Source organism: Mycetomoellerius zeteki, unplaced genomic scaffold (assembly GCF_001594055.1).
Source record: "Mycetomoellerius zeteki isolate Tzet28-1 unplaced genomic scaffold, Tzet1.0 scaffold79, whole genome shotgun sequence".
Lineage (NCBI taxonomy): Eukaryota > Metazoa > Arthropoda > Insecta > Hymenoptera > Formicidae > Mycetomoellerius > Mycetomoellerius zeteki.
Window position 1 is genome coordinate 1,291,544 of NW_017257819.1, and position 14,391 is coordinate 1,305,934.

At 35.3% G+C, this 14,391-nt stretch overlaps 3 protein-coding genes across 3 annotated transcripts in view; all 3 read left to right on the plus strand.

Moving 5' to 3' along the window:
• The window catches only part of Sec71 (ADP ribosylation factor guanine nucleotide exchange factor Sec71), an 8,571-nt gene extending 1,457 nt beyond the window's left edge, over nt 1-7,114 (plus strand). Inside the window, 11 exon segments of the mRNA XM_018459119.1 lie at nt 1-99; nt 647-1,087; nt 1,889-2,166; nt 2,638-3,012; nt 3,096-3,597; nt 3,678-3,973; nt 4,198-4,370; nt 4,986-5,206; nt 5,284-5,487; nt 5,581-6,161; nt 6,240-7,114. The exon segment at nt 1-99 is cut by the window's left edge and continues 23 nt beyond it. Coding sequence (XP_018314621.1) covers nt 1-99; nt 647-1,087; nt 1,889-2,166; nt 2,638-3,012; nt 3,096-3,597; nt 3,678-3,973; nt 4,198-4,370; nt 4,986-5,206; nt 5,284-5,487; nt 5,581-6,161; nt 6,240-6,786 — 3,717 coding nt within the window. The 3' untranslated portion in view covers nt 6,787-7,114.
• A 2,699-nt stretch (nt 7,115-9,813) lies between these two features.
• On the plus strand, nt 9,814-13,064 carry WRNexo (WRN RecQ like helicase). Its single transcript, XM_018459050.1, has 7 exons — nt 9,814-10,065; nt 10,148-10,207; nt 10,634-10,761; nt 11,074-11,298; nt 12,367-12,511; nt 12,592-12,693; nt 12,957-13,064. The coding sequence occupies exons 1-7, from the start codon at nt 10,030-10,032 to the stop codon at nt 13,050-13,052; spliced, it is 792 nt and encodes a 263-aa protein (XP_018314552.1). The 5' UTR covers nt 9,814-10,029; the 3' UTR covers nt 13,053-13,064.
• An 11-nt stretch (nt 13,065-13,075) lies between these two features.
• Nucleotides 13,076-13,957, plus strand: Lipt2 (Lipoyl(octanoyl) transferase 2). Its single transcript, XM_018459052.1, has one exon. It carries the CDS (start codon nt 13,092-13,094, stop codon nt 13,821-13,823), a length of 732 nt encoding a protein of 243 aa, XP_018314554.1. The 5' UTR covers nt 13,076-13,091; the 3' UTR covers nt 13,824-13,957.
• Nucleotides 13,958-14,391: the final 434 nt, after the last annotated feature.

Below are 14,391 nucleotides of genomic sequence, written 5' to 3' on the forward strand. Positions count from 1 at the left end.
GATCTTTCGGCAGCGAATCTCTTTGAGAGGCTTGTCAACGATCTTTCTAAGATTGCTCAAGGTCGTCAGGCTTTAGAGCTAGGTGCGTCACCAAATCAGGTGCGTTATGAGCGGTAAAAATGACAAGATAGATGTATAGATGTCCAGTATTTTTTTTTATGGGGATAGGGGTTATTAATTTTATTATCACATAAACAATAGTTTTTTGTGTTAATGAATTGTTATTTTGGATATTTCAGAGAATGTCTCTTTTGTATTTGATTTTGAATAAAAAAAATATTAGATTTTGTAAATCATAATTTTCATTTTTTTTTTTTCTAAAAAAAAGTATAAGCAAAATACAGTTATTAAGACTTTATTCAAAATTTTGCAAAAACTTTCTTTATGTATCAAATTCATTCAAAGCTTTAACTAATAGAAGTTTCAGAAATTACATGATCGCAAATATTTGATATAATAAGGGAAATTTATTGACGATCAAAAGTAAAGTTGTATTTCTTTATAATTAAAAGTAAAAGAGTGAATAAAAAACTTCGAGAATTGTTTAAACCCTCCTCCCCTTGGACATATGAATAGGTGTATCATTTAGAACAGAGAATGTTCTTCAACAAAAACAATAGATTAATATAGTATTTTGTCCTTCCAGGAGAAGTCCATGCGCATCCGTGGTCTCGAATGCCTTGTATCTATTCTGAAGTGCATGGTGGAGTGGAGTCGAGATCTCTATGTGAATCCCAGTGTACCGGCGGATCAACAACCGTTGTCAGATCTACCAGATACGGCACCGGAAATCCCGTTGCCACGTTATGGCAGCGCCGGCAGCCTCTCGTCGGCCAATTCCAGTTTAATCGGTAATAAAGAGGTACCGGATTCACCGGAGCAGTATGAAGTGCAGAAACAACAGAAAGAAGTATGGGAGACTGGTATCGAGATCTTCAGCCGAAAGCCTGGCAAAGGCGTGCAGTATTTGCAGGAACAAGGATTGCTTGGTACTTCGCAGGAGGACGTAGCCAGGTGGCTGCACCTGGATGAGCGGCTCGATAAAACCGCCATTGGGGACTTTTTGGGTGACCATAATCATAACCAAGTAATGAGAAGAAAAATTACAATTAATAGACTATATTAATTGAATCAATGAGTACAGAAAGGAGACAAATCACATTATTAAATTTTTTAATGTTAATAAAAGATTATTTAATTTTAGTTAATCCAGTGGAAAACTAACAAAATTATTTTTAGGAAAATTAATTTAAATATGACATTTAGTAATGTTTTTTGAAACATTATGAGTTCTTAAAATGCTTGTTTATTAAATGAAAAATTTAAATTTCAAGATTGGACTCATCCTTTTTGTACTCAATATTCCTTCTGCACTAAAAAAAATTTATAGTATCTACACTATTAAGATACTTTACTTATCTAAAATTATGTCTTTGTATGTTAAAAAAATATGAGGTAATTTACACAAAACAATTTCGAGATTGACTATTAAAAAATCTTTCTGGTTGCTCTTCAAATTTAATCATTGACCATTCAAAAATCTCATCAAAATTATATTCTGACGGGATGTAGCTTTCCAATTTTTCAAATCTTGCCAGTCTTGCATTTGTGTTCTTTTTGCACTCATTGTTCATTTTCAATGTCTACTTTATATCCTTGGAAGCTTGAGAGTATTCTGTTTGCACCAAAAGCGTAAGATTTAAGATTAATAAAAAGAAACTTATTTTTGAAAAGAATTGGACTCATCCCTTTTCTTCATCTTCGCTGATTCAATTGTAAAGATATAAATAGGTCACGATTTAATAATACTGATCACGTTATGATTGCGTGATAATTATGTTGGTAATTAATTTAGACAGTGACTAATTTTGTATACCGTTTATTGCAGGTAATGTACCATTATATTGACCAAATGAATTTTGCCGATCGCGATCTAGTAACCGCGCTCAGATATTTCCTGGAGGGCTTTCGGCTGCCTGGTGAGGCACAGAAGATTGACCGATTAATGGAAAAGTTTGCTAGTCGCTATTGCGAGTGTAATCCTAATAACGGCCTTTTTACGAGCGCGGATACAGCCTATATTCTTGGCTTCTCGATCATAATGTTGACCACCGATTTGCACTCGCCGCAGGTTAAGAATAAAATGACCAAAGAACAATACATTAGGTACATTTATCGATTTTTTGTGTTAATTAATTTACAATTTCAATTGTCAGCAATAAACTTGGAAACTCAAGATGTTCTTTATAAAGAAAAATGTTTATGTCCAGTGTTTCGAAAATGTCTCGACAGTTGCTATGAGAATATGCAATAAAAAAATAAGGAATTTCATTTAAAAAATTTAAGATAGCCTCCACTTGACTTTAAAAACTCAGCCCGAGATCAAATTGTTATGCACATCTAATATAAATATTACTTAATACTCTTAATAATATACAGAATGTTCTGAAAATTGTGAATTAAATACCATAGCAAGAAAGTTCTCGAACAAAAGTTATAAAAATATTTAATATATAATAATTTATGATATTATATAAAAGTGCATAGTGATTGTGCTCTTTATGTATCTTTTCATATATATCTTTTTAATCATAAACTTGAAGAGCCATAAACTTATTTTTTTCTTTTATTCATCAGGCTTAATCGGCGCAACAGTGACAATGAGGATCTTCCTGAGGAATATCTGTCTAGGATCTACGACGAAATTGCCGGCAACGAGATTAAGATGAAGTCGAATCCTAATAATAGCCGGCTTGCCGGAAAACAGTTGATTTCTAGTGAAAAGAAGCGACGGTTGTTATGGAACATGGAAATGGAAGTAATTTCTACAGCGGCGAAGAATCTGATGGAATCCGTCAGTCATGTTCAGGCACCGTTTACTACAGCGAAACATTTGGAACACGTGCGGCCGATGTTCAAAATGGCCTGGACGCCATTTCTCGCGGCCTTCAGTGTTGGACTTCAAGACTGTGACGATCCAGAGATTGCATCGCTCTGCTTAGATGGTATCAGGTAGGAAGAAAACATAGTATAAAGAAAAACAGATTTATACCATGCTATGCTTTCGTTGTTTTATAATATCTATGTTATTTTAGATGTGCCATTCGCATCGCCTGTATCTTTCACATGAGCCTTGAACGCGATGCCTATGTACAAGCTTTAGCGAGATTCACTTTGTTGACGGCCAACTCCCCCATTACCGAAATGAAGGCGAAGAATATAGATACTATAAAGACTCTCATCACAGTAGCTCACACCGACGGCAATTACCTAGGCAGTTCATGGCTCGATGTCGTCAAATGCATTTCCCAATTGGAGTTGGCACAATTGATAGGCACTGGAGTACGGCCACAATTGCTGGGTCCACCGTCAAAACCGCACTTCCCTTCGCCGTTAGCAAATTTCGGCAGTCTCGCGCACTCTGTCAACTCGCATCAGACCAACAATCTCAATCTGAGCTCGTTGGATCCTAGTGTGAAGGAATCCATTGGCGAAACTAGTTCGCAGAGTGTCGTCGTAGCTGTTGATCGTATCTTCACTGGCTCGACGAGACTCGATGGTGATGCCATTGTCGAATTCGTCAAGGCTCTCTGTCAGGTATTTCTCTCTTAAGTTCAATCAATTATTTGAATATTAAATTATATAATAAATATTTAATAATGATAAATAATTTTCAGGTATCCCTTGAGGAGTTAGCACATCCCACGCAACCGCGCATGTTCTCTCTTACGAAGATCGTTGAGATCTCGTACTACAACATGGGTCGTATTAGGTTGCAGTGGTCTAGAATCTGGCAAGTTCTCGGTGATCATTTCGATAGGGTGGGATGCAGTCCTCGACAGGATATCGCGTTTTTTGCGGTGGACTCTCTGAGACAGTTAGCTACCAAGTTTATTGAAAAGGGCGAGTTTGCCAATTTCAGATTTCAAAAAGACTTTCTTAGGCCATTTGAACACATCATGAAGAAGAATAGGTAATTTGATTCTTTTAATTAATTAATTTTGATTAATTTAATTTAATCGCAATTATATAATGAGTATAATCCGACATTATAATTTGATGTAAAACATTTTTTATAACATAAGATCAATTTATTAGGATATGTTAAACGTTTACAAAAGTTTTACAATATATTCCAAATTTTAATATATCCCACAATTGTCTAATTATGGTGTAATTTAATTTAATGTGATTCAGGTCGCCTGTGATTAGAGATATGGTTGTGAGATGCGTAGCGCAGATTGTTCATTCGCAAGCACCGAATATCAGATCCGGTTGGAAGAACATTTTCAGCGTTTTTCACCATGCGGCCAGCGATCGTGATGAATCTGTGGTCGAGTTGGCCTTTTCCATGACCGGCAAGATTATTAGTGAGTTACATTTTTGTGTTTACTTTAAGAGATAGTCATTGTGTTTTTGTCTATTGTTTTTCTCGTTAGTCATAATTTAAATTGATATATTTTAAACAGATAATGTGTGTGTGTGTTAATTCTATAGTCATTATATCATTATAGGGTGAGTAAAAAGTCTCGAACCGGTGAAATATCTCGAAAACGAAGCATTTTTGGGAAAAATGATTTAGACAAAAATTGTAGGGTTTAAAAAGATCTATTTACTGATCACATCTGTTTGATCCTGAACAACATTCAAGAGGTTTTAGCCGTCGATCGGACATTGGGTAATGTTAACTCATAACTTGAAAAGTACTTAATGAAAATGAACTTTATTGCAGTCATTTAAAAAGTTTTTGACATCAGCTATTAAATTCTGGAATAAAAAATGTTCCATTTTAAAAAATTAATGTAACCTTAATCATTTGGCAACGCCACCCAAAGTCAAACAGATGTGTGTGATCAATAAATAGATCTTTTTAAACCCTACAACTTTTGTCTGAATCATTTTTTTCAAAAATGCCTTGTTTTCGAGATATTTTACTGGTCCGGGACTTTTTACTCATCTTGTATAATTTGAGTATATTTTCTCAGACGAGTTATATGCAGAGGACTTCAGTATTATGGTGGACTCTTTCCAAGACGCCGTCAAATGTTTGAGCGAATTTGCGTGCAACGCGTTTTTTCCGGACACTAGCATGGAGGCAATTCGGCTAATACGTTCCTGTGCTTCTTATATTGATGCAAATCCCAATTTGTTTGCCGAGGGTATGATGGATGAAAGCGGGATGGTCTCCGAGGAAGATCGAGCTTGGGTATCGTTATCTAGCTCGTTTATTAGTATTTGAATTGCTTGTCGCATTGTTCTTCTTACTCCTTTGTTTTATTTTAGGTGAGAGGGTGGTTCCCGCTGCTGTTTGAATTATCCTGCGTTGTGAGTAGATGTAAGTTGGATGTCAGGACACGCGCACTGACAGTATTATTTGATGTCGTCAAAACTCATGGTGCATCCTTCAAGCCTCATTGGTGGAAGGACCTCTTTCAGGTTCTTTTTAGAATCTTTGATAATATGAAGCTACCCGAACAGCATACCGAAGTTCGTATAATTTCTAAAAAAGGAAAAATAAATGCATTTCTTCTGAGATTGTTTGAACACCTAAATATTTAAATAATCCATTAAATGTTACAGAAAGCTGAGTGGATGACAACAACGTGCAATCACGCACTGTATGCTATTGTGGATGTGTTCTCACAGTTTTACGATACCCTGGGTCCTTTGTTGCTAGAACAGCTCTATTTTCAGCTTCTCTGGTGCGTTCAGAAGGATAACGAACAGTTGGCACGATCGGGTACCAACTGCTTGGAAAATCTGGTCATTAGTAATGGCATCAAATTTGACGAGCAGACTTGGCAGAAAACTTGTCAGTGCGTCTTAGACATTTTCGAAAGCACTCTACCATCTGCGTTGCTGACATGGAAACCACATTCACCAAATAAAGAATCGGACCTCGACGTGATTACCGGTGAATCTGATGGTTTTCATGTTGGTATTTTGAAGAGGAGCAACAGCGCGCAAAGTTTGAATACTGAGATTTTACCGAAGGCAAAGCTTTTCTCCGCGTTGCAAATTAAATGCGTGGTTCAGCTTGAATTAATACAGACTATCGACAACATTGTTTTTTATCCGGCGACATCGCGCAAGGAGGATCAGGAGAATCTAGCGCTCGCGCAAGCCGACATGTTGAATGGCAAATCGTCAGAGCTTGTAAAGTAAGTGTGTCCTGTCACTGCGTCAATATTTTAAAATTGTACAATATACAGTTCATACGCAATGCAAATTGTTTTCAGGGCTGGCGCTGATCAGCAGAAGGAGGAGCAAGGCATGTACTGCGCTCTTACAACCAATCATCTCCTGCAGTTGGTAGAATGCCTCCTACGATCGCATCGCTTCGCTAAGAGTTTCAATTCGAATCACGAGCAACGCAACGTATTGTGGAAGGCCAGTTTTCGTGGCAACATGAAACCGAATCTGCTGAAGCAGGAGACGCAATCGCTTGCTTGCGCACTACGTATTCTCTTTAAGATGTACAGCGATGAGGCGCATCGCACAGATTGGTCCAAGATTGAGGCGCGACTGGTTGAGGTAGCGTGCGAGGCCCTCGAGTATTTCCTGGCGCTCGCCAACGAGGCTCACCGCGATGCCTGGACCCCGATTTTGCTGTTACTGCTCACCCGAATCATCAAGATGAACGATCATCGCTTCGCGATTCATGCCTCCACCTGCTATCCCTGCCTCTGCGAGGTTATGTGTTTCGATCTCAAACCCGAGCTCAGATCGATACTGCGCAGATTTTTCCTCAGGATCGGGCCAGTCTTCAGAATTACACAGCAGTAATGATGGATTACCGGACAGGTATTCAGGATCGTCTCGAACAAGGTCGACTGATTGGCTGCAACATCGCTCGCAAAAGAGACGATATTGCATACCCGTCTCTATGGCGCGGGCGATAGGATTGTAATTAAATGTAAAGCGCGGTTAGATACTTTAACTCGTGTTGAATTATTTATGTACGATTCAACGACTTTCACATATATTTGTATACAGCATCGAACTTTCTTAGCATGTGTCTCTTTCATATAGCATTGCACGTAACGCTAAATGTGATTCGGATTTTATCATGTCTGTCTAATGTACATATTCGTAATATATTAATTGCATTAAATTGAGCACATAATGATTACGTTATTAATCAATAAACTTGTAATATAATTGAATGTTTTATTCATTATTATTTTATTTATATTAATAAACCATTAATAAGTAATGTTGATACTCTCACATTCCACATTTAGCGCTAAATATGCGATGAGAATGCACCTTATTACACACCTTCACAAAACGTTTGTCGCAAAAATCGTTGGATTGTATATGAACGATTTAACATCACATGTATACATGCGTCTATGTAATATAACTGGAGTATATATATATATATATGAGAAATGATGCAGAAGAAAATTGGCAATATGTATCTTCATTCAATCAAAAGTCGTTCATAAGATTTAGGATTCAGGTTCAATAATTATTCTTGCAGAATTTATAATTTCACATGCTTTCATCAAGCCCAGATGACTTTTATTTTAAATTCTTATAACTTAGGTTCTGATCAAAATTTTTAGACAACAATTGAGGACAAAAAGAGTTGTTCTTTCCACAATCTATCGATGGGGTAAGATGTCTAGAAAAATGAATATAAAAGTGGAGATAAAAAAGTAAATGATCCTTTTTAAGTAGAATATATCAATATCAAAGTTCGATAAAATAACTGATACGACTTATTTAAAATAAAAAATAAATTCCAGAAATTTATTTAAAATATAAAATCGTAGGAATCGGTAAAATAACTGATATGACTTATTTGAAATAAAAAATATAAAATAGGGGTTCCAAGAACTTATTTAAAATATATATTTTAAATAAATTTATTAGAAATAAGACCGAGGCCCCCTGATCAATATGAATATTATTCGAATAATCTATAATAATTATTAAAGATGTACCGGATCGTAAAATTATCGGATATTGGATATCCGATATCACATTCTCTTGGATATCCGATATCACATTCTTTCGGATATCTGGTATCACATTCTTTCGGATATCCGGTCTGATATCTCGAACAAGGTTTCCAAATAAAAAAAAAAAGAAAAAATATAGGAAAGCAAGGGAAAAATAGCGATAATAATTTTCTTTATCTTCCCAATGTGAAAAGAAAAAGAGGAAAGTTGACCTGTGCAAGAAGTTTAGCTGAAAAGAATAAAATGAATATTAATGACGTATAAACTTTCAATATAAAATTTCAGTCAAATATATATTATATTATCGGATACTAATGATATTCGGCTATCCGACCAGATAGTAAAAAAAGTACCGGATAATACGGGATACCGGATATTTCCCGGATATTCGTCGGAGCATCCCTAATAATTATATCGATTTATTCTAATAAAAGGATAGATGAAATCATTTATCAAATATTTGTCGGTAAAAAAAAACGGGTACCGCTTTTTTTACCTCAACTTTTAATCTTTGTGTCTTTTTTCCGAATTTCCCAGCTCATTGTAAACTAGATTTTCGGAGAAAGAACAATTCTTTTTACTCTTAAATACCATCCTATTTCAAAATTTGGATTAGGGCTTGATTTACAAGATTTTAAAACAGAAAAGTGTATAGGCTACATTACTTTCACTTGAAATTTAATGGATTAATGCTGCTTTGAAGAAAAAAGAATCACTGAGTATACATCCATTAATGATGAGGAAGTCTGATTTGAAGATCTGACAATTAATCAAGAGAGTACCGGATATCATTAGTTTTGTTGGCTGCTAATTAATTTAGTTTGTTTTATTAAATTATTTTATTTAAACATGCGATAAAGGTTGAGAAGGGGAGACAGAGAGAGAGAGAGAGAGAGAGAGAGAGAGAGAGAGAGAGAGAGAGAGATGCTGTTGTCAATACGTAGGAGATCTCTAAGACACCCGGAAAAAACGTTATCATCAACATTAGAATCTTTGCATATGTATATTTGTGTCAGAGCAAAATAATATAACGCTTAAATAACTTACGTATAAACATGTATATACACATATATATACATATATATAAATACATATATATATACATGTATGTGTATATAATAATTTTATGTGATTCTCTGACGTGGTTCGAGATCTTATTTAAATAAATTCGATGAAAAAATGAACGTTTTATGTTCCATGTAAAATACCCTCCTTCTCCTCTCTCCCTCTTTTCCCTTTCTCCACACTTGTTTTTAGTTGCATTACATTGCACTTTTCATATTTAAAATAAAATAAGCAGGTACAATTAGGCCATATCCAGTCCATATGAAACTACGTAGAAAAAGATTGAGGATTACGAATTGAAAATTAGAATTCGATCAGTAAGATAATTTTAATTTTAATCAGTTTCATTCTAATTGGTTGATTTTAATCTTCAATTCGTAACATTCTTCAATGTATAGTCTGATACAAGCTTTATTAGATGTTGGAGCATGCGACGCGAAAATCTTTTTTTTCTTCCTTTCTTTTTCTCTTTAAATATTCTTTTTATTTTCTTTGTTATTTTTCTTTGCTTCTGTTTATCCATGTTTTTAGAGAACTATAATAATAATAATAATAATAAAAAATGCTTTATCTTTAGAGGTGTCAAAGGGTTTGTCTGCCCACAAGTTATGTCAATAATTATGGGACACCCTGTATGTCATTCTATCCTTGTTTTACGTCTAGCAAATAATGAAGATAGAATGACAGAAATAGCGCTAATAGCGTCACCCCAAACGCACCATATCTCTTTCTCTTATTTCGCCATCTCTTTTTCTCTTTCGCTTTATTCGCTTGACAACCGGTTAGAGTATCAGCTGTTCGTCAGGTGAAAATTGGCGGGAAACCGGCAAGTAGAATCCTAGCGGCTGGAGTGGCACAATGGCACCGTTGAGAATTTGGCGGCAGGACGAAGCTCGCGTTTACGACCGAATTTGGACATCAGAGCCGATTCTTCAGAACTTGAATTGCAGCGGGCGCAGTGTCGACCGCTATCCGCCTTCTCTCCACCATCACGATGACGACACGTGCCGACAGCTTCATCAAGGAAGAGGTTAGTTACACGAGCACGATCTGACTCGTCTTCATTTTTCTTCATCGTGTTTCGTAATCCTGACTGCAGTCTTTGATTGTAGGTATCCGCAGAATCCGCTGGATTGCGTCGCTCACCTAGGAACTTGCCGCAACATCTCAAGGTGTGTACGACGATTAAACAGTTGATAGTGGACTGTTGGTAACAGGGTACACAGCCTCGTGCGAGCACAAAGTGATGGAGCATTTTTCACTTTCAAACTTAAACTCGGATCGAATACATTAACTGGAAATAATCTGGTTTGTGTTGAGATTTCTGTCTCGAATAGGAGTTGATAAACTTTTTGTTTAAAGAGCCAAATAGTAAATATTTTATTACATTATAAACTTTGCAGGGGCCAAGAGAATTATAGATATTTAAATAACAAGAAAAAAAAATGTGAATTTCCAAAAACTTCTTAATTAACGAAATTTAAAATATGATAATAATAATTATGTATCCAGGTCATTTTATGTTTTACTTGAGATAGTTCCAGGTAAAAATTTCTCTAAAAAATACAAATAATTATTGATTTCTTGTTTCTGTATAGGAAAAGTTGAAGCAACCAGAACCTGAAAAAGAGCCTGACATAAAAACTTTGCCTCCAATTGTCTTCGAGGGACGCATTCAATATGCTGATGACTTCTTTAACTGTGCTCAGATCTGTGACGATCTCATGTGAGTGCAGAAGATAGTAGAATAGTTCTCAAAAGTGCAAAGAGATAAAAAAAGAATTTATGAAATACAAAGAGTAAGGCCGCTATTTCATTTTTGTCGTATGACAAATTTTTCAATCCTATTGATTGGTTGTAGGATAAAGAGATTGGATCTCTTTTTTTCTCTTTCTTGCACACATTTGTCATACAACAAAAACACATAAATGAAATAGCACCCTAAAGCCTGGACATAGAAATAAAAGAAATTTGAGATAAAATGTTTCAAACCCTCCTCTCCTGGGTTATATATATTTTTCTAATCTCTTTCTTTTAGACAAGAAGTGAAGCGCAGTGAGAAGGAGATCGTGCCAATAGGTTTCGATCTGGAGTGGCCATTTAATTTCCAAACTGGCAGTGGAAAAACAGCGCTGGTGCAAATTTGCTTGGAGGACAGTGTGTGTTATCTCTTGTATGTCTATTTGCTGAAGAAGCTCCCAGCAGCATTCGTTGAACTCCTGTGTCACTCGAAAGTCAAGCTCGTTGGCGTCAATATTAAAAAGTCAGTAATTACTGAATAATCTATTTCCATTTTTTTTTTAGAGAATAGTATTGTTTGAGAGATAAATTGTTTCCAGAAAGACCTTGTTTTACTATTTTTTCAATGTGTTAGAGTTAAAATAATTTACTTATAGATAAAAATATACGTATTACATGAGACTTTCATCAAGACTGTTAAAATTTTTTCCATTGTTATTAATAATCGAAAGAATTTTTACAATCTGCAGAATTTTTTATAAAATTACAACATTATAAGCACTCTTACTTTCTGCTCGTCAAGTTCCATATGTGATTAATTGTCATTGAACAAAGGATTTTATGCTATCACATTCGACTCGGTTTATCGAGAACCAGTAATTGTGTACGCCGTAATATCGAAACTCATTGGTATATACATATGTATTTTCTTTATTTATATATATTGCATTATCTTTTTTGTTGTTGAAGTAAGACTTACTTTATAGTCGCTGTTTTGTTACTTTACAAACTTCAATACAAATGAACAAAGTCGGAACTAAGGTATGACGAAAAAATTAATGCCTTTTATATTATTGCCTCGATCGTTGAAATACTTAATCCAAATTCTATAAATGTGAGGGCCATAATCGATTAAGGCGGATTTTGGTGACTAATATTTTTGTATAAATTTTTACGATTTTCAGTTCCAATAAATGCGCTTGGAACACACTCAGACTGAAGCTGGAGTATATAATATCACAAATTAAGTTGGCAAGCAATTTAATATCACGGTAATAAATGTCAACATTGTAATAAAATGGTGTATATAATTTATGCGAAAATATCACTTCAGTTGAAATTCGAATTTGGATCTTCCGAATTTCGTGTAGGCGTCTTATCAGTTCAATCACCGAGGTGATGATATTGTTGTTTTTGAACTGAAAATCGGCTTCTATCGAATATAGCCCTCCTTCATTCATTTGTGTTAAACATTTCTCGGTCCATTTTCACTTAATATTGTCTGCAAACTTCATTTGGCGTTATCTGCATTCTTTCGCAAATGCTTCTCCTGTAAAAAAATATCAATAATCACATGTTTAATATTTTGCAGCGACGTGTGGAAGTTAGGGAGGGATTTCAAAGAGTTTCCTGCTCAGAAAGTGGTAGAGAATAATTGTCTGGACTGCGGGACTTACGCTAATCGTGTTTTGAAGCGATCTTGCCGTTGGAGTTTGGAAAAATTGACTGCTTATTTGGTATTACATGTTTCTTCATGTTGTTTTTACAGAATTTTGAAGATAAAATTAAAATTGGGACAAAATCTTTATGCGTTTAGTTGAAGAAAAAAATCAACAAAAGTCCGGACGTGCGAATGAGTAAATGGCATATACAACCTCTCAGCAACGCCCAGAAAAATTACGCAGCCACGGATGCTTATGTACGTACAATTAGTTGAAGCCACACTGATACACGTATAAATAATAAAATCATATGAAACGTAAAAAACATTATTTTAATACGAAAAAGCTGTTAAATATTCAAATAGATAATATCAATTATAGTCACTAAAAAAAATGTAAAAATATCAAGGTCATAATTTATAATTTAAAAATGATGAAAGGATTTTATATAAATAAAAATATAATCATTAAACAACTGGTAATATTTTCATCATCCAAAATAACTTTCACACATTTGCAGGTATCCCTTCTGCTATATATGACACTTGATGCAAAGGCCATTACTATAGAAAAGGAGAACCAAAACGATGACAATTCGCTAAATCTTTCAAGCTAACAAAATCCTTGCTTTTTGGCCTTAAAAATATTCATTTTAATGTCATCGAGCGTCAGGATGCATTCACGAGTGGTAAAAGTCTTACTAGCCGGTCGTTTACCGTACGGAGTCAGTCTACAATTACAAAAGGCTTTATCAGATCATCATCATAAACATTTGAACGCAGTAGCAAATACGCTATTGCTCTTGGAGCATGAGCCAGTGTACACGATAGGGATACGTAGCAAAGGATATACGGAAGAAGACGAGAGGAAGCTGAGGAGTCTCGGTGCAGAATTCTGGAAGACGAACCGCGGCGGATTAATCACCTTCCATGGACCCGGTCAGCTGGTGGCTTATCCAGTGCTCGATCTCAAGCAATTTCACACCAGTATCAAGTGGTACGTGCATGAAATGGAACGTATGGTGATCCGTGTGTGCGCCGAGCTTGGTATCAAGGCCGAGACCTCGCCTGACACAGGAGTCTGGGTTGGTGATCGCAAGATCTGTGCCATAGGCATCCACGGCAGCCGTTATGTTACTACCCACGGCCTCGCGCTCAACTGCAATACTGATCTTAAGTGGTTCGATTACATTGTGCCCTGTGGCATCGAAGGCAAGAGTGTAACCAGTATCTCTAGAGAGTTGGACATGGATGTTACGGTTGCTGACGTGCTACCGATTTTTAGAAACGCTTTCAGTGATCAGTTTGAGTGCGAGCTGATCGAGTACCCGCTCAGCGAAGCTTCGCAGCTGCTACGAGATGCACGCCGTAGCGTTTTAAAAGTATGATAATTATGACAATTGAATTTTAAGAAACAAAGTAACTTATATATTTTAACGAAGTTTTTATACGTAGTTCTTTCTTGACTCCATCAGAATAAGGCGATAATCTAATGAATGTTGTTATGGAACTATGCAAGATAAGATATATATTGTTTTATAATTTTAACAAAATATTATAAATCGTGTGTCCACAGTGTTACCACAAAAATAGTTTGTAAATCTTGTAATATCAATTTAAAAGCATCTTATATAAAAATAATAGTCTCGTATGTATGTTAAATTATATAGTAGTTTTATATGCGATTTAATTTGAAGAATCTTTAATAATCTTTTTATTCATTTGTCAACGACTTTTTATGACAACCATTGTTCTTGAACGACTCTGTGCGATATAAATAACGAAATTATAATAACTGTGTTATCAGAATCTTAATGTAATACGTAAATATAAATCAAATATTTTATTGGTGTAACACAGAATTCATATACACAGGTACCGAAGTATCGATGACGCAAGTCGAATGCATAAATTTTATATTAAGTGTAAACAACCATTGCATCCTTAAATATTATT